General features: G+C 42.1%; 1 protein-coding gene across 2 annotated transcripts; it reads right to left on the reverse strand.

Annotated features, from left to right (window-relative positions):
* Window positions 1–3,964: 3,964 nt before the first annotated feature.
* gpr176 (G protein-coupled receptor 176) lies at window positions 3,965–20,444 on the reverse strand. Of its 2 annotated transcripts, none has more exons than XM_040124495.1 (4): window positions 19,934–20,444; window positions 18,638–19,014; window positions 9,743–9,995; window positions 3,965–6,046 (listed from the first exon to the last, which is right to left on the reverse strand). In XM_040124495.1, the coding sequence occupies exons 2-4, from the start codon at window positions 18,864–18,866 to the stop codon at window positions 4,810–4,812; spliced, it is 1,719 nt and encodes a 572-aa protein (XP_039980429.1). In that variant the 5' UTR covers window positions 18,867–19,014; window positions 19,934–20,444; the 3' UTR covers window positions 3,965–4,809. The 2 variants fall into 2 exon arrangements, with proteins under 2 accessions (XP_039980429.1, XP_039980430.1); XM_040124496.1 differs by lacking the exon at window positions 19,934–20,444 and adding an exon at window positions 19,196–19,278.
* Between the last annotated feature and the right edge of the window lie 54 nt (window positions 20,445–20,498).

Genomic DNA, 20,498 nt, shown 5'->3' on the forward strand with positions numbered 1-20,498 from the left:
ATTAAATCGGTCTTTGCCTCCGGTTATTAGGAGTAATGGCTAGCCAAAAGAAAAAAAATCAAGTTGTTAAAAACTCTGTATTTGTAAGTCCATTAAGTTGATGTGTTGTTAATGAATGCATCCATGGACTCAGTGATGGCTCTGTTAACCCTCTGGTGATTGATTTTTTCTAATGAAAATAAGCTTTGACTACTGCATACTAAGGGGAGGGAGCATATGAAATTATTGTTGTGCATTTGGATGAACCAGTCTCATAAGATGCTGCACTGTTGTTTTCTGTGAGTCTCTGTGCGCTTACAGCCTTCAGCAGCTGCAGCTGAGAGCCACATATGAATTCATTTCAGTGAATATGAACAATATTGCATATTGAGCCAAATGACGTGGGACACGCAAATATAGTTATATCCGTCAAACACCTGAAGATCAAGCCCATGTTCTTAAAATGTCGTTTTTAGCATGGGTTGAAGCAGGAAGGCAACTGTCATTCAAATGTTCTCATCACACTGGGTCTCTGCCTCCCAGTTACAACGTAATTGAAGTCTCTGGGTTACGTCCGTGGACTTTTCTGCCAGCCAAGCACAGTAGCTGATTGGTGGTTAAAAGGCTGGGTCACACATGCTGCTGCGAACCTCCATCTTTTCGAGTCTATGGATGGGCAATGGATTTAACCAGAGCAACGGGGACACGGTCCCTGGTACAAGACAGAAAAACGACAGCTTCGGTGGATTGCTCCAATCAATATTACGACCTATGTCTTTGTTTTCAATGACAAAAAAATCTCTGGTCGGCCATGCAAGTACTGACGCTTGGGAGATCAGAAAATGCTCTTATGAATCATTTTTTTGCTTTGTTTTTTAAGGCACAGACAAACTCTAACCGATAAAGGCATCTGATAAGAAAATGCTGATACTGATTGCTTTGGAAGCCAGCGGAGGGCTTGTTGAGAAAGGCTTGTAAAGACTTGGTTTAGTTTTTTTTTTTTTTTTTTTTAAATGTAATTTATCAATGCTATGAGCAACACATCAAAATTCCATTCACCTCCATTGTATCGGGGTTGATGCAGAAAATTTGCTCAAAAATCTCTAAAACCTATCTGAGCGTTTTTAATGTAAATTATCTGTAGTTAAATGGATCTTACACATTTTTAACTGATCTCATAATGGTCACAACGGATTTTTTTTTTTTTTTTTACTGTTAAAGATAAGCATTTTGCTCATCTTTGGCTCAGACTTTTAGGAAATAAAATTTATTAGTTGTTGTAAGCTCAATAAATATGAGTGGGGCTTTACAACACTGGATCCTTAATGGCCAAAAGTAGCGTCTCCTATAATTTAAATGAGAAACGCCACATAAATTTGAAATCACACTGAGTTCAAATGGGTGGTTTTTTATGACCAAGTCTGGTGTGATGCATTTTCAGAAGTTATTCTGAACCGGCCTGGAAACAAGGGATATTTGAATACGCAGTAACTCTCAATTTAAGATTTCAGTAAAATGAAATAACATAAAACCCTCCGTCCGTCCTATCACAGCACAATTTGTGCATGTCCCTGTCAATTTCAATCTCTTACCTACTTTGTGCAGTGAGGTGACTGGTTCTACACCTGAACACCACCGGAACGATTGTGTCCCGTGATGTGGACAACACCGTGCAAAGCCATAGTGGACTTTCCATGAAGATGAAGACTGGAGGCGGAGGTGGGACAACAATGACGACACCAGTGACGGCAATTCCTGCTTAGATTACAATAAACCAAAGCTGATAACAAAAAGGGGCTTTGTTCTCCTGCTTCTGTTACTCAAAAGCTCCTCATGTGCTCCTTCTCATACAGACTGCAAAGAAGATTAAACTCTACTTTTATAGTCTCAATTACAGCTGCTATAATTTGCAACAATTTAAAATGTTGCAACCACGATTTCTTCTTCATTTTCTTTGAACAAATTCCATGAGGAGAGCCGGTTTCAAGCTTCAAAAGATGGTTCGAAATCACTCTGACAATCTAAAGTGGGAGTGTTAACGTTAACGTGCTGCTGGCTGCTATATACAAGCCCAGCGTTTGCGCTGCTGACAGAACACTTTAGAGCCCTTGCGTAGGCAGCAAACCTCCGATCTCTTATTAACACGTCTAGACGTTCACTACCCCATGAGTCACAACAACAAAATCCTTGAAAACATGGCAAAAATAAAAACCATTGCTTTCTCTGAAAAGTCAGCTGAGACTGGAGAAACAACTATACCTATTGGAGTTTAACTACGTGTGCAGTGATTCTATAGATTACTTAGGGTACCATGTTTGCTGTATGTTATCAGTCACAGTAAGTGGAAAACATTTACAGATTTTCACCAATTTCTTTGGTTAACAGCAAGAATGAGTTTGCATTTAAGTATACTTCATAATAATACACTTCGAGAGCACAATATCAACACAAGGTCCATTAAATAGCCGTTCTGGAGCTCTCAGTCATATCACATAATCTTCATCAGCAGATGGGGTTGGGCCAGTTCTCATGAAAATGTAGATGCATGTTGTAGATGTTCAAATTTCCATGTTTCCTAAAAACTACTACCTCTCATACATTTCTGGCTTGAAAGTTGAGGTTCAAAGCTCCTTCTTGACCTTGGAAACAGATGCTAATGAGGATAGCGCGACATAATCAAAAGTTCCATAATGGCTACTAGATGGACCTTGTTGTGAGAATGTTTTTCAGTTAGTCACCTTCATCAGGACTGTGTGGCAGTGGTTGGATCAAATCTGATTCACAGTGACCTGGCAACATAATCAAACAACCCACCAACTGTCATCATAATTCAAATGTTACTAAACTCCGACTGATGCTTTTTCCAACAGCCCACTTCAAACCAGTGAGAAGAGCAGCAACAAAAACAGAAATCAAAAAAAATCTTTACCAGAAAATGTTGTTGCTCATGTAGGATCCCATCGCTCATAAGAAGCTGATTGAGAAAATAGGTTTAAGGGCCTTTAACACTCTGAACCGAGTGACATTTTAAATTTGAAACTCTAGGTATCTCAGCTATTCAACTCTATCTCTTTTTCCTGGGACCACCTCTTGAGCATATCAGTCAGAAGATTTTTTTAAACTCGCTCGCTTTACGTGACTCATGACTGAGTTATATTGCTGCACCGCATCTCTGCTGCCAAGCTCTTAATGGTCGCAGGAGTAAAAGATTGTTGTTTGAATAAGTCTTGAATCAAGTCAAGCGGGAAATATGAGCCAAGGCCTGTGTATTCTTAAACACTCTCGCCAGAAAAATCAATGTTCTTCCTGTTTAATGTGACACTTTGAAGTTCCAACAGCATTTCTGGGCTCAATATTCCCTCTGTGCAAAGCGGCTACTGTATACTGCAGTAACTGTCTAATACAAACATTAATCCAGCCATCAATGGAATAGACGTATAAGAATAAACATATTACTCATCTCTTTCCCGCTTTTAAGTAGTAGCAATGGATATCGTTTCCAGTCAGGCGTGACTGCACAATTTCGCCTGATAACAGCATGGGTAGGATGCGGCATAGATTCAGGTTCTTTGTGGACATAGCAAGGGATTGTGGGTAGCCCCAAAGGGAGTTACGGCTTAACAAATATTTGAAGTGCTGCCCAGCTCTGTTTACCTCAGCCAAAGCTTCAGGTTGAGGCAGCTACTGTTGAATTATGCATCACAAAGAGGACAGAGCCGACAGTGTCAGAGTCAGAGAAATGTGAAACTGAGAATCATTTCACAGAGCTTCTGAAGATATAAAGTGGGTGTTTGAATACCTGCTCTCATTTGATTTAGTCTGCAAATTGAACGAGCAATTGGTTATCAGGAAACCTGGGAGGAGTCAATAAAATCGATCAAAGGGCAACAAAAAAGATCGCTGACCTCGATGACTATCTTTTCTTTTTTTTCCTTTTTAAAAAAAAATAAAAACATACTAGTGATAATCTTTTTTCTGTCTGTTTGTTGCACTTTGGGTTCCAGAAAACAAATCTAAACACACGGTTAATACTCTGAAAATGTCACATTTTTATAACATGTATTTGCATCCTGTACATCTGCATTTTTCATCTTATTAAATCCACTTACATTTAAAATACAAACGACAACAACATCTACTACATTAGAAGAAATGTGAATATTCCAAAAGTGGGACTTGAGGCAAAAAAGGGCCAGCAAAGGGCAAGTTAATCCCCAATATTAACATAAAACTTGTCAAGCATGGACACTATGAAGTGTTCACTTACAGAGTGCTATCACAGCATAACCATTTTACAGAACGTTTTTGTTAGGGAGGTTCAATATTCTCACTTGATTATTTGCTATGGAAATATATCCAGTATCAGTGGATCTCTCGGGATAATTGGATTTCCACACTGTATTCATTTAACTACTGATGTCATCTCTAATCGAAAAAGGGCGGTTCAAAAAGGGTATCTGTCCTCTTAATTGTGTAGTCACTGTCGAAGTCCTTAATTATTGAATTAGATCTGTTCAAGTGGTAGTTAAGTTGGACTAAGTGGGCATATTTCTCACAGTATGTAAATATTTGATATCAAATTGGTGAACTGCAGTGCCTCAGGCGTCTAGCTTTTGTGCAGTAAAGTGAAAAACCTGGACTTGTACGATGGCTACTACTGCATCTGACAAAATCAGAAAAAAAATTCAAAAGGTTTAAATTACCCAAAAGAAACCAAGCATCTCACCGAGCAGCCTGGCACATCAGTATCCTGCCAAGGCCTGGTCAACCCAAGAGGCCGAACCTGTAACGAGTTGTGTCCAGTGCCGATCAGAGGCCAGCAGGAATACTTCATTGGTCCACAGTGGAAATGGTGCTGACCTTATTGTTTCTGCTGATTCTCCGTTCAGGCCGTGGCCTGGGTAGTTTGGTCTGGATCAGCTCCTCAGGTGTGTTACCCAGTGGAGGCAGCAGCCTCTTCTTGCTGTTCCTGGTCTCAGGTAACCACTGAGGCGGTAGCTCAAATGGTCCAAAACCAAACTGTGTAGAGTCCTCAGCGTCTGTAGGCGTAGCTGGCGCCACCTGTGATGAAGAGGTGTAAGCGCCTGTGTGGACTGGAGATCCCCGGGATGCTGTGATTGCAGGAGGGCCTTCTTTGGTGATGACCAGCCCTCCTCCTGTGCCCTGCAGAGGGTCCTTTTTGGTGATCACCTCCCCTCTGAGGCTCCCTAGTCTCGACCCACCTTTGAGGTCCTCTTTTTGCCCAGAGCAGGTTCCAGATCCTTGAGAAGGGATCTCATTCTCCACATCCTCCTCTTCCTCCTCTTCCTCAGAGGGTCTGAAGATCTGCTGCTGGCCAATGTTGAACATCTCCAGAAGTTGGCTCCCAGTGCGGCCGGCTGTCTCCAGTCCCACTGGCTCCCCGATCACCCCCTCTGGTCCTAAAGAGGCCAGACCCCCGGTGCTGACCACGTTACGGCGGCTGTAACGTCTGTGAATTCTGGCCAGCAGTTCCAACCAGCTGTGACGGGCTGTGCGGTTAACAGTCAGAAACAAGAGTGGGTTGGTGAGCAGAGACAACTTTGGGAGCCAGAGGGCTGTGAGATACAGTGAGATGGGCAGCTCCTTGGTGTCTGCCAAAATGGTGCGATAAACCACCAAGGCCCCATAGGGGGCGCTGCAGGCAGAGAAAGCCAGCACCACAGCCAGTAGAGTGGCGTGTAGCTCGGCCTCTCGCTGGGACACATACGGGATGGAGATGCTGTTCTGTGGAGTCCGCAGGGCCGCAATGATCACCTTCTTCTTCTGGCTGGCGCTGAGTGCTCTTCGGATCAGCAGCATGAAGAGGAAGACCAGGGCGAGAGGGAGGATCACTGTGGTGACGTTGTAGATCAACACATACACCATGTGGCCCAGGGAGCGGGCGTGGTCGTCTGAGCAGGAGGAGGTGACGTACACATCCGTCACATTGGTCACAGCAAACACGGGGAGGCTCACCACCACAGCATGGACCCAGATATAAATGACCAGATCTCTGGATCTCGCATCTGAGATCTTCCTCTCTAATGGGTACAGCACAGAGTAGTATCTACAGACAAAAAGAAAATTTATTTCAGCATAAAGACTTGCATATAGGCCATTTAAAAAAGACATTTTGATATATTGCAATACAAAAGGCACAGGTATATATAATAAAATGTATGTTTTGTCTGAATTTAGTTTAGCTTTATTGTGCATGCTGACTCACCGTCACACTGCAGTGTCTTACTGGGACACTTGGATAGAACAGCGCTAAAGTTAATGTTATTAGCAACACCTGTGCTTTTCTTTCTATGACAAGTCAAAATGTCTGCTGTGAAAAAGGCCCATTGTCTGACCAGAGCATTGCCTCAAAGCAGTTGTGCTGATACGGCTTATGAAAATCTCTCTTAGAACAACCTACATTAAAATACAAATAAACAAAGTGGAAAATAAAAATGAATGTACTTAAAATACCCACATCATTAACTATATCTTGCTCTGAAAATACATGTCCACTATATTTTGTGGCTGCATAGTTAATCAAGTAAGTGAATTAAAATTGAAACTGTGACCCTGTCTCACTGAAGTAGAGCTTCGAGTGTTTTTTTGTTGTTGTTTTTTTTATATTAGCTGCAATACTGACAAAAATCGAAAGAGGCGTAGTTGTTTTTGAATGTAATCTGTAGACACCAAATTAATCCTGCAGCCTCTTCCAACATTACATTGTTACTGCAACATACTGTTACTTGTTAAAAAAAATAGGAGGGAAAAGAAAAGGTTGGCATATTTAATGCTCCAATAATTTAACTGGAATGGGATGAAAGGATTTTCTCTCCCTTTATCTGCGGTGTATTACCTTATTCAGAAGTTGAAATCATTTGGGTGTGTTTTTAATGCACACTCACAACAGCATTATAACTAGATCTCCTCATATCTCCATTACAGATAATAATAGTATGTAGATTGTTGCTCATCCTATTGTTGTCCCTTAAACATAAGCAAAACACATCGCATAAAGGACTTGCTTATTTCCATGGACTGTCTCTTCAGCAGCACATGCGAGTGTATATAACTGTGCTGCAGGCTCAGCCTGCTTGTATATCCACAGCCTCGATTTCCCTCCCTGAGAATTAATAATTCATTGGTTTGATAGCATTCTGCTTGTATTAGTTGATATGGAGGTGATATAATCTTTGTTGCAGTGAAACCAAGGCTGAGGCGAGGCTGCAACGATACAGGATCTGACTGCAGTCACCGTAAAAGCCCATGAGACCCACACCTAAATTTTTTATACTGTACTCAATATGGTTATGCTGATTTGATGAAGTCCTGCATGATTTTTGAATTTTACAGAATGAGGTTTAATGGTGTAGAAATGTCAGTCATCTTTTGTGGAGCTTTTCCTCTATATACTTCTGTCACCCGATATTAATTATTTGCACTGTTATATCTATTGTCTGGTACATTTTGAGGAAACAGCATGGTTTTCATACATACGTCACAAATTAAATATTAAGAGTTCAACATTTTGGGAAATATGCTTATTCGCTTTCTTGCCAAGAGTAAGATGAGAGGTTTGATACCACTCTCCTGTCTGTACACTACGACGCTACCGTTAACAGCCAGTTAGCTTAGCTTAGCGCAAAAACTGGAAACTGGAGAAACAAGCTAGCCGGGCTGTTTCCACAAGTAACAAAATCTACCTACTAGCACCTCTACATCTCATTATTAACCATTTTTTTCTTGTTTGTTAAATCGGGAAAAAACAAATTTTAAAAACGACAAATTGTTGCTGTTGTCTACTTGTGTGTCAGGACCAGTAGCTGCTAGTAGCCTGGCAACTTTTTTTTTTTTTTTTTTGTATAAATTAAACAAACAAGATGCAGCATGTTTATTAATAAGCTTTACAGGTGCTAGTAGATAGATTTTGTTATGGTTGGAAGGAGCCAGGCTAGTCTTTGTACCAAGCTAAGTTAGCCAGCTGCTGACGTTAGCTTCATATTTTGCGATTTGAGAGTGGTGTCTTCTCATCTAACTCTCGGCAAGAAAGCAAATAAACATTTTTCCCAAAATGTAAAAATTTTTTTACTGGTTTACAGCAAGCTGCTTTATTTCTAATTACTGAAAATAAAAATGTCCTTAATCAGTATAAGCTATAGTCTATATTAGCTGTTTGTCACTAGTCAGTATAAACTGCTAGACTAAAGAGGAATAGTTTGCATAGAGTTATGAGACAGGCCGTGGAAAATTATGTCCCTCTAGCAACTGAGCTAACGGGCTTGTTAGCTGACAGAAAGTTTGGAGTTTTGGGGGCGTTTTATTCCTTTTTGTGTGTTTGTTTTTTGAGAGCATTTATTGATTGATATGATGAAAATGCTAAGAACAAATTGCAAAGGGCTAAACATACAGAAAAATGAAGAAGCTACCAGAGCTACTGTGACTGGAGTAGCACGTTACTGGCTGGCTAACGGTTTAGCCGTTTGCTCGCCAGCTATAGTCGTTCACCAACTAACCTGCACAAGGGATGAATTTCGCTGTTCCCATTTCTGGTGTGACCACGTCTCTACAACAATGTTAAGTGATTCTGTTCTCTTTAGTGTTACTTTCTTCGTTACTAGTAGCTAAAAGTGGCTAATATTTTTACATTTTGTACTTTTGTTGAGGAATACTGAATCATATAGACTGACAGCTGGATTGACATGGCGATGCCTGTAGCAGAAGTAGTAGCAGGCAGGGCAACTAACAACAGATAGCAGTGAGGGTGGGTTTTGTGACAAGTTTACATTTAATGACAACACATGTAGTGATTTATAAGACAGATTCAGAAATGTTTTACACTAAACATTCAGAAATGTCACTGATTTTAGGGAAATATTATAATAAGAAACGAAAAGGGTTTCTCCAGACTTTGAACATTTAGACCATGTAGCCCAGGTAGGTGGGGCAATAGAAATAGCAACAGTACTTGGAGAATTACTGATTTCATTATTGGTAGTATTACAAAAATACTGCTAAAGAAAGGTTTAAATTGGCTGAGAGAGCTACAAACACAATGAAAAATGTTTAGGTGAGGTAAAACTTGCTTCCAAATAAGTAAGGGCATGATCAGCATTGCTTTTAAAAGCGTGAAGCTTTATGTGGGCAGCAGAAGCCATCTCAGGCTGCTTTTGTTGGCAGCTTTTAGCACTGCAGGGAGGTCTGGGACACGGCCTCTCGGCATGGCATACACATGCTCCATCAGTCGAAATCCCTTACCCCCTCTTATCCACACCACAGGGTGTGGGTGGAGACTGGAAAAGACATAAACTCTTCCAGAGTTTGGTCCCTGTTTGATGTTGCTCCACTTGTGCTGCCCAGATATTTGTGCTCCCGAGCGTCCAGTTTCAGGAGGATTGCTTCAGCTGACTCAGCCACGCAATGTGTTGATAAACTGATGAGCAAATCAGTTTAAATCATCCACTTCTCTCAAGTGGCACTTCCAAATCCTGTGAAGTGAGTGGGATGTGCCCACTAGCCTTTTGAAAAACATATTTCAAAGTCGGTGGCAGAGCTGAAGTGAGCAAATAAACAAAACATCACTCATCCTACTCTGGGACAGAGTGCTCCTTTGGGTTTTACCTTTTTTCTGTAAGATGCTTGGATTTTAATTTCAAGTAAGACCCGCAATTATCTAGGACCAAAAATTTTATTATCTCTGCCTACTTTAGCTATGTGTCTAAATTAAAAAAGGGATTTTATGTCAAACATTGTTTTTTGAACTGACCTGTCGAGTGCGATGGCACTGAAACTGAGTACAGTCACGGAGCAGAAGAGTTTATGGAGGAACTTGATGACCTTGCAGAGCAGCAGAGTGTGAAGCCACCAGCAGCAGCGAGGGCTGGCTCCGAGTGCCATGTCGAAGGGAACGCACACCAGGCCGGCACAGATACCCGAGCACGCCAGGTTCTTGATGAAGCGATTGGTGACGGATTTGAAGACGTTTGTGCAGCACGTGCACCACAACACTGTGGCATTTCCTGTGTGGAGAAAGGTGAAGAGCTTTAGAATAAGATCAGACAAACAGTTTGTTCTGATTTCAAAACGTCATAGATGAAAAGTTTAGCTGGTTGCGTCTTTGTGTGTGTATGTGGGTAGTTTTATTTTTTTTTTATTTTAGGTTTTTATGACCTGTTTTCTTATGACATCCAACATAAACTAAAAGGCTTTTTTTTTTTTTTATTGGACAGACTGTTAATAACCTGGTAGGATGGCATGTACCCAAAAAGATTTCTTGGCAGCACGGTCCAGACTGCTGTTTGCCCTTGGTTTATTTTGAGGCTTTGATTCTTGTAAAAGGACAAAAAATTACACTTTCAGAAATATTGATGCCGTTATTTTTGCCACCTGAATTCTACTGTCATCGTTGTGACTTGTCCAACCGAATGTAACTAAATGAGGAAATCCTTCAAAGTTGGGGGTAACCTCTCTGAACACTAGTAAAATACTACAAAATTTTTTATAGAGGTTGAGCCCCCAGATTTAGCTGTATCCTCCGCTCATATTTGTTTAGGTATCCTCCAGGCACTCCAATATCAGCAGTTGGGTCGTGCCAATTGTTACGAAAGAAGGCTGACCGACTGTCTAATCAACGAGTTAGCACAAATGGATAGATGATTTAGCCACCACGTTTTCCTGACTTCCATCCAGCACAGAGACTGCGATTGAATAAATTAAGGAATGAAATGATTGCATGGACCAAGGAGTGAGAAGTAAAGCTTTAACTACATAATATGTAGTTTAAAAAACTGCTTTTTGTGAAACATAGCGAGGCAAGACAACCCAGGTAATTCATGCTCAGTGTGGCTTAATATTCAGACACAATACTTTGTAGTCAATAATATAAAAATTCAGGGGGAAATCACACCTGGAAATGATCGTTCACACGTGCAGACAATCATTTTTGTCTATATGCATAAAGACTTCATTTATACTGTGAACTGTGGTGATCAGTGTCTGCTTACAGGAGGAAATGCTACAAGTTTCAGACCCATGGTAATATAAAATCCAGATCACAGCCACTTCGAACAGATTTGCTCCTTTAAAATATCCAGGTATTGTTTGGTAAAAGAACTGAGAATCGTACATGAGGGACAACATGTACTCCTGCCACTTGCAAAGACCTGATTGCAGGGTATAGCACTCATTCAGGAATCTCTTCATGGGAAAACCTTCCACTCTGCTATAACAGATCCCATGTGATATGTTTTAAAATTACAGATAAGGATCGTTGTGTTTAAAATGGTAGTTTTGAGAAGGTCGATCTGACACAATTTAAAAACAGTGGTAAGAAATATTTGATTATGTGCTGCATAGTTGCATACAAGTGATCAACGTACACTCACCCAGCACTTCATTAGGAACACCATACTAATACTGGGTAGGGCCTCCCTTTGCTCTCAAAACAGCCTCAATTCTTCGTGGCCTGGATTCCACAAGATGTTCAAAACATTCCTTTGAGATACGGGTCCATGTTGACGTGACTGGCTGATTGGACAACTGCATGAATAAGCAGGTGTACAGTTAAAGCTTATAGTTAAGGTGTAGCCTTAACTATAAGCTACTGAAGATAGAAATCGCAAGGAGCTCTTTGCAGGGAGGGGAAATCAATTAAACCCGAACCGAGTGAGACAGCATACGATCAAGTGCAAGCAAGGGAACTGTGCCATTTTCATGTTAGAGTCCCTCCATAATTTGGAGCGACGAGACAGTAATGATTGTTAATTAGGTTTAAAAAGGTGAAGTTTGTACTCCCTGTGGTGCGCTGACTGATGTCAGGTCACACAGAGACATGTGTGATACCAGCCTCTCCAAATGTAATTACCCACAGAGTGTTAGCTGTGCTCTCATTGTGCGACACAGAGCAAGATGTTCTCTGCTGAGGAACACTGTTTTATTTTTTTCCTGAGGTTCTTATGTCTGTCAATGTTCCAAAACAGGGCACAGTCAGTCTGAGAAAAACACCACTCGCCATTTATTGGTGTGCAAGAAAAACATGCAATGGTCCTGAAAGAAACTTTGGGCAAGGTTAGATATAACAATCAATTATCATGTATTATGCTGTTGAAATCTGAGAGGTTTTAGATGGAGCTGGAAGAAGCTGCTCTTAAGGAGACAAGGGTATTGCTTTTCCTGCTAGCTTCTACCAGTGCAGGATTTTGGTAATACTGACAGAACACCACAGAGTATGTTTGGGAAACCCTAATGTAAAGGTAATTAATGATGATGTACGAACAGCCTCTGCTTTCTGTGGAGCTGACTCACATGGGTTAATGAAATTAGCACAAATACACATTGTTTACCACACAGCATCACATAAAAGGGGATTTTTGTGGCAAATATGTATTTAGATTCCTACATGTACAGACGTTGTAACTTCTGTTTATTGGGGCTGTTGATTAAGGCTGTTGACAAGCCAACGCCTTTTCAGTCTGTAATAATAAGAAAAAAAAGTATTATATTCATATTACTGTTTTCTAACCTGGTCTCCCTTTTAACTGTTACTGCAATGATTCATGTGACTGCTTTTGTAGAAATCTCCACCATTGTTTAGTTTTGAACAGGCTCAAGCACAAAAACTACTTGGTTATGGTTGGGGAAAGACCACAGTTGTAGTTAAAAGAAACTAGAATTAGGCTGTTGATAGAAAACAAATGCAGAGAGCAGTCTCCTGTGTCAAACAGGCTTTTTATGCCTATGCATCTACCCTAGTATCCCTCCTAGAGGTTTTCCAGCACTACAACAAAGCGATGCCACTTCCGTCTTGGCTTCTGCGCAACGAAAGTCCTAATTTGCATGGTCACTGGATCCTTGTCAGGAGAATGTAAACATCAGTCATTTCAACCCTATTGTCCGACACAAACATTAATATTGGACTATGCTGCAAAACCCTAGATTACAATCTGTGACAACATTTTGACAATACTTGCAGGAAGAAAGAAAGAAAAAAGGGTATGCTTATGTAGGTTTGCTTAGAGTAAGTCAACTAAAGTACTTAGTTAAGGATAGGAAAATAGTCTAAAGCCATGGTAGCGGCTGTGTGAGTCTGTCCTCAGGCACAGTGGAGCTAAAATGCCAACAACAACATGCCAACATGGTCACAATGATAATACTAACATGCAGACGCTAAGCAGGTACAAAGTCCACCATGTTCACCATCTTAGTTTAGCATGTTAGCATGTTAACATTTGCTAAACACAAAGTGCAGCTATTGTTGATGGGAATGTCAATATTTTTTGCAGGTATTTGGTCAGAAAAACCAAAATGAAATTTTGACCCGAAGATGGTGTTCGTGGTGATGTAAAAATGTTTATAAAAAATGTGTAAAAAATTTCATGTCAATCCAACCGAAAGTTGTTGAGATAGCTCAGTCTGGATCAAAGTGGCGGACCAACCGACCGGCCACCATTGGCATCCCTAGAGCCACGCTTCTCTGCCATGGCTAAAAAGCCAATGTTAACTGCAGGTCTGTGTTGGAGCTGAACTAAAACCAATTTTAGGCATTTGAACAAGCAACCAGTGTTGCCGTTTTTCCTCCGTGGACAGTCTAAAAGCGAATTTTTCAAAACAAAATTTAATATTAGAAAAAAAACATGTTCTGTTAAACACATTTTATAGAATCTCCACCTAAAAAAGAAGCAGGATGAAAAAGGGAGTTTGTTAATGTCTTTCAGGTACCACTTAACAAGTAAGGTATTCAGTTGTGAGACATTTTATCCTATCCTATATAAGCAATATTGGTTGATAATCCTACATGTAATTGTGATAAAAGCCCCAAGTCTAGGCAAACATTACATAACTAAGAATGTAAATGGTTTTTAAGAATATCTATAAAAATAAAGGTATTTGTGCAGCAGTTTTTAAGACAAAGTGTTTTCACAAACAAAGGCATAACTGTGACTAACTAATAAAACATGTGTCCTTTTAAGTGTCTTCATGCAGACAACATTTGGACCTCTACTTTTTTTATAGTCTGTAAAATCACTTTGTCCCTTTGTGCCTGAAATACTCACCTGGCACTTGAGGAACACCTTGGCAACCATGCTCACGGTAGCCAATGGGGAGAAAGAGCAAACACTAAACATGATTGCTTTTTCCCTTTATCAAATGGCAGTGCAAATGTAGGTAGCAACATGAAAAAAAAACAACCCACAAGACTTAAAAAAAAAAAAATAAAAAGCCTTAATTTGTCTGCTTCTTGCACATGAGAGTAAGTTGTGTCCTCTCCGGACTGGTGTTAATAAGCTGCTGTTATCGGTGAGGGCCTCCAGGAACAAGACTCATCCAGGCGTCTAAATATAGTAGCATGTGCTGTTAAAATTTCAAGTGTGAAACATCATTAACACGTTTAACACCTTCCCAGTTGCATCCCTGTGGTGGTATAATTATTTTAGCTTCGGTGATGGACTTCTTTATCAATGGTAACCCACGGAGGAATAGAGAGCCAGATAGCCACATAATTCACGTAATTCCTCACAGACCTGATTACAGTTGTTGGCAATATTAGCGAGTGCTATGCACACTGTGGCACATTAATCAGATTTACAGTCAAACTTTGATCTGTACTTTACCAGACAAAACAGATAATAGGCTCTGCTTATTAGTCGGGATGTTATAAACTTAAAAGAATAGTTCAACATTTTTGGAAATAAGCTCATTTGCTTTCTTTCCGAGAATTAGATGAAAAGATCTAGACTGCTACAGGCAGGGGAAACAGTTCAAAACCCCCCCTATCAACCACCTCTTAAGCGTTTTAATTAACCAGTTGCATTTTGTTTGTTTTATCTCTGCACAAACAGAAAAGTGAAAAGGACAACTTGCGGCTTAAGGGGCGTCAAGCGCTGGAACGATTTCTTGACAAATCTTGACAAACAGCTCGTCCGTTTGCCCAGTACTTCTGTGCGTTGTCTCTGTTTATGGGTAGAGTTTGAAGTACAGGTAAGAGTAAATGTGTGTTTTTTACCCTAACCTGAGGGAGGAGGACAAGGGGGGAAATTAGAGACTGATTTCAATCTATAATTATTCAAATGACACAATTAGCAACATGTCCTCATACCTGAAAGACAAAATACAAGTACAAAGCAACCTATATGAGCATTAGTGTTTCATACAGTAGGACCTGGATGGCTTAAGTTAATAAAGATCACTGACCTGCCATGGGCCAATCCTTTATAAACTTGTGCTGCCCACAGAACTTTACTTAAAAAGCTAGTGAAGATCCAGATGTTTCCAAAGACACCAGATATGCAGTATTGGGCTGAGTTGTGGAAAACCTCTATCAAACAATTTGATTTAACAGTGCAGCCGGTGAAAAGAAAAACCTGGAGTCATGGGTCCGAATATTTCACTCAGCGTAAACCTCACAACGCTTCAGTGAAGAATAATACCGTCAGACAGTATAGAATATCAAGACTCTCCCATCTTAAAGTTACATAAAACTGTATATTAAGAGGATTACACCAGTACAAAGTGCAAATACTAACAATCCTGCCAACCACATACACTGGTTGTTGCCAGAGTGAGACCTTTAATGTGAGTGTGTGGTTTGAACAACATGGGGTCACAGCCTCTCTTCACCTCTGCGTATCTCTCTGTGTGTCAAGGACAAGGGAGGGCGGTGAAGAAGAGGCACACAAAGCATTTAGTTATAGCCTGTAACTCCTTTTCCACGTCCAAGCATCAGGCATCATGCTTGATCTGTGGAGATGTTTAACGCACGTGAACTCTGGCCGCATCCACCGAAGGTATACCGTATCAAAGATTTGGACTCTTTGCACCCTTTGACGACGCATATATATCCACGAGAGAAAACCGCTGGCACTTTTCTGCGGCTCACAACGATTTCCTTTTGGAGACGGAAAGCAATTCAATCACACCCCCATCAGGACAACAAAGGCGCCTACATGATGGAACCAACATCTCTTGTGCATCCCCGATAATAAGTACAGTCTGCATATCAAAAAATATATATATATCCTGGCTTTTAACATAGGACGAAAATGTTTTTGATATCCTAAAAAGTGGCTTGAGAATTGGGAACACACATTTTTGAAAATCTAAACCCAAAAGACCATCATAGTTTTTATTATTCATTGTTTTACTCTCTGGGTTACTTATTTATTCATAGTCAGGTCGAGAGTTGCCTGCTAATGAAACTGCTTTTTTTTTTTTGTTTTTTTTTTGTTTTGTTGCTTTTTGCTGTATAGGTGGAGTGAAACGACTGCTGTCTCCAATTCAGCTTTACAATGGTTGTTATAATAGTGACGGATCCTAACACCGATTCAGTTATCTGATGCATTTTATTTTTTATTTATTCGGCGACAATATTGCCTGACGATTCCAGAAGCAACCGTCGTGCACTCTGTGTCACTGGAAATTTAAAGTTCAATCTTTTCAGTCGACACAATTATTTTATTGGCAGAGGGCAACCTTTGCTTCAGCATTCAAGGATCATGCCTGTGTTTTTTACGTGCTCCCATTTACTACATTTCCCTTGTTGTTGTCCGGTGTTCCAGTTACGCACTGCAGAAAGCTCTGCCTTTAAGATAGCAGCCTTCTTGGAACGTAATGTGCTGGATTTCTTATTTATTCTACATTCTTGGGTTCCTGTAAATGGGGTCATCTGAAGAGAAAATAGGTGTATTAGATGTTTGCCGAGCCATATACACAACGTATAGCGAAAAAATAAGCATTTTTGTCATGCTTCCCCGACCCTGCCGCATTGCGCTGCACAGCAAGAGTTGGTATTAAGTCGGCGCATTAGTCATTTTTTGCCAGTTTTGGTGACGGTTTCACCGGATTTCATCGTAGCGAACTCTTTGTGCAAGCGGCACAAAGTCCAGCCTCTCACGGACTCCATACTTTGTCAAACAGCACTACTTGTCGTGGCCGAGTGTGTTTTGTGCAGCGACGAGGCAGGATATTACGGCCACATTCATGACAAATAACACATTCATACACTGTGCTCATTAGGCAGGAGAATTATGTTCCCGGCTGCCAGTATGATGGAGAGGATGTCAAAAAGCCGGGACCATGTGAGATCCATGCACGGTTCGCACGGCTCCTTCCTCACTCTCGTCATCATCAGCAGCAGCAGCAGCCCGTGCTTCTTCTGGCACCAGCAGGAATAGTACTTTTCCCCGAGCCAGCACAGATTCTTCAAATTAACTGAACTATGTACACAAAATCGCACAGAGACAGACAGACAACACACAGGCACACGTTTCTGAAGTGAAGGACAAGCGCTTGGACGTGGCTTCCAGTTAAGTAATCATACAGTTCTTGGTTCAGGCCAACTTGTGACCAGTGTAGTGCTAAACTGACTAGCCTGACTTCAGCGGCCAAGAATCTCTGGCACGGAAATATGCTTTTACCAGCCAAGCGTAACTTTAAAATAATGTCGAGCTCATAGGATGCAGTTAAAGACTCTTTGTGTGCAGTATATATGTATGCTTTTTCCTTGAATGGTGGAGTGCACCAATATCCTAAGCCACCCAAGCTTAAGTATAAAGGCTTCCCTATTTTACTCCAAAGTGCATCCCTATGGACAGCCGCAGGGCTACAGTAAGGGGGGGGCTGTTAACGGCAAAGTTTTAAAGTTACCAAAGAACCGGTGGGTGTCTTGACTTGTCTATAATTTCAAAATGACAGAAGGGAGTTGAGTGTTGAGTCCAGTTACAGTCCGGATCATGTAAGCATCATCAGAGGGAGTATTTCCAGCTGCAGTGGGCACATCAAGGTAAAAAAAAAAACTAAAAAAACAAAAACAAAAAACAAAGCATAACCTGTCCGGTTCCATCCTGAGAAATACCCTGCCTCCTAATGTCATGTAAAGTCTTGGACATTGACAACAGTGACACGGTGACCTATAAAGCATTTGGAGACATGACACCTCGATATTTTTCAGTTTAAATGATTAAGGGGTTCGGTATGTTGGCATTGCAACAGTCTTGAGTAACACTAATGGGCAGGCTTTGGGCAGTAGTTGGCTGCAGTTACAAGTCACCAGTGGTTTGAACAGAAAATGCCAGAAAAACAGAGGCAAAAATACATAGCGCTGTTTGTGTTTTTATCAATAGCCTATAACGTCAGATCCTTTCGTTCCCTGACACTGGTTCCTTTTGCCGCCTTTGTGGAAAATGCAAAACAGCCATTTACTTATGTCTCTTGTGTGTAAGAAAAACAGGCCCACGGGCATTTGGCTATTGAGAGGAAAAGAGAGATGGCCTAAAAATTGTTCTATCCAATCCTGTGTTTATATGCAGTGACCATCGTTTGACATTTTGCATCAACCAGGACCATTACAAAGACCCCATCTTTGGCTTTTAGGGCATTGATGACTTAGTTACTTCTGGAAGACTTGTTTGCTGTCGCAAATTTCCTGGGATATTTTTAGTATTCTGCCACAGCGGATGTCCTCGTAACCTTGGGGAAACAAACAGCTGGGGCTCGTGGAATCACGAGGAGTGTGAACGTTTCAATAAAGCAGTCCCGTAAGAATGCGCGATGTTTTCACGCAGATTAATGGAAATGTTTTGGCCGTCAGAGTTCGCAGGGGTTTGTGGCATTTGGGGCCTGCGTGTGGAACATGCACTGTGTGTTTGTGTGCGCGGAGCAGACTTACCGAGCAGCGAACCTATGAGGATGAGAACCTGGATGGTGGTGGTGAAGTCCCGGTAGGCTTGCTCTCGGACGAGGCGCTGCTGCTCGTCCAGCCCGGTCTCCTCGGCGGACGGGCTGCCGCCCCACCGGGTCGGCGGGCTCGAAGCGTTCAGGACATCCAGCCAGAGGTGGGCTGCTGTGAAATTGGCTGCGCCGTCGCCGACCGTCGCAGCCCGGCTCTCACCATCCATGTCGGTTCAGCCCCCCCCCCGAGATCCCGACGGTTGTTAAGAGGGCTGGCGGGACGTCAGCAGCCAACACCGAAGGGGCATCTCTGGACTGATGTACTGCTTGTGGGGGTGATGAGGATGAGGATGATGATGATGATGGTGATGATGCCTTGCAAAAAACGGAAGGAAAAAAAAAAATCTACAGATCACAGATTATTTGCAGAGCGGATGTCAATGGAGATGTGAGACGGGCACGGGTAGGCAATGCGCCCCGCTGCCTGCAACGAGATGATGTTTTGTCAGTAAATATGTCTGGTAAATTAGGAAAAAACATGGTGTCACACTCATACATAACGGCACAGGGAAAATGATCAGCCTGGGCTGGAGGCTCCATCATCTGTCAACGCGGCCGCACGGTGGAAATCACTCAGAGCCACGGAAATCCGTGCGCAGCGAGAGGTGGGCTGGACGCTACCCTCGGACGCCCAGCGCACCCGAAGCCGCACCGGCTCGCGAAGTGTCCGTTCCGGGAACGAAGCCTGCGGCAGCGAGAAGACGCGACCATCGCCTCTCGTCGTCCAGAAAACAGTATCGTGGCTGACTCTGGCTCTGGCTCCGGCTCTGGCTCCGGCTCTGGCTCCGGCTCCGGCTCCCGCTGCCGGCCGCACTGTCTGGGGCCGTTTATCGCTAGACCGGCTGGCGTGGGCAGCGCGCAAGTGAGCGTCTCACAGCGTGAGGTGCGGGAGCGGAAGAAGGGGAGCCCCTCCTCTTCCCAGGAGCAACGAGGAAAAAAAAACTCCACCGAATCTTATGAATGACGAGCGGTGTGGAGCCCGGGTCGCACGCCGATCAGTAACGGTGAATAAGGGCCAACTTCACGTAGGTCGTCATCGTCATCCATAAGGAGATCGATCTGCTATACTTTGAGAAAGTATGTTTTTCTTTTCTTTTCTTTTTTTAAATGAACGACCTTACATCAGTCTAAAAGTTAGACATTTTTAAAGCAAGTGAAAAACATCACTATGTTGGTGAGAAAGGTGGTTAAATTCTCGGGGGGGGGTTTAAAATGAGGTACAACTTGAGTCTACCTGGTGGTCTCCTTTCACAAGACTCCGCCGCTGTTGTCTCGTTCAGCCTGCGCTCTCACGGGAGCTTGTGACATTCCCCTCTGGTTCGCTGAAAACACCCAAAATAGGCGAGGGCATACCTCAATAATGCAAAACCGCGTCCTATGGTCAACCCCCTATGTGTCGGTCCATAACACCGAGTCCATTGTAGTCTCCGTCGTGCACTCCAGGTGGACCCCCCCCCCCCCCCTCCAGTGTTTCACCCACAAGATCGATGGGTGCGAGCGTAAGAATGAAAGAACGACGGGGCTCAGAGACTAATTACAGTTGTTGTTTGGTGGGTTTTTTTTTTTTTAAATATCTGTGGGAACGTTATAAAATAAACCTCCACTCTGAAAACAAGCTGAAACTGAAAATCTTTAAATCTGTTTTTACGATCATGCAACGCGAGCGTCAAACTCCCGTTTCCTGTGCTTCCATTTTTAAGCGCTCCTGTTCGGTTTAGTGAGACGCATGTGACATCTTTTTTTAGACAAAGTGGACAATTGAATCAACGAATCAGAAGTCTTCTTTTTTTTTTTTTCCT

This window comes from Xiphias gladius, chromosome 4 (assembly GCF_016859285.1).
Source record: "Xiphias gladius isolate SHS-SW01 ecotype Sanya breed wild chromosome 4, ASM1685928v1, whole genome shotgun sequence".
Lineage (NCBI taxonomy): Eukaryota > Metazoa > Chordata > Actinopteri > Istiophoriformes > Xiphiidae > Xiphias > Xiphias gladius.

Bases quoted from the DNA above. Each gene is read 5' to 3' on its own strand.
- gpr176 (XM_040124495.1), bottom strand. From the start codon at position 18,866: ATGGATGGTGAGAGCCGGGCTGCGACGGTCGGCGACGGCGCAGCCAAT. The intron at 9,996-18,637 runs GTAAGTCTGCTC...TTCTCCACACAG, and splicing joins CCTCATAGGTTCGCTGCTCG to GAAATGCCACAGTGTTGTGG. The intron at 6,047-9,742 runs GTCAGTTCAAAA...TTTTGTCTGTAG, and splicing joins AGTGCCATCGCACTCGACAG to ATACTACTCTGTGCTGTACC.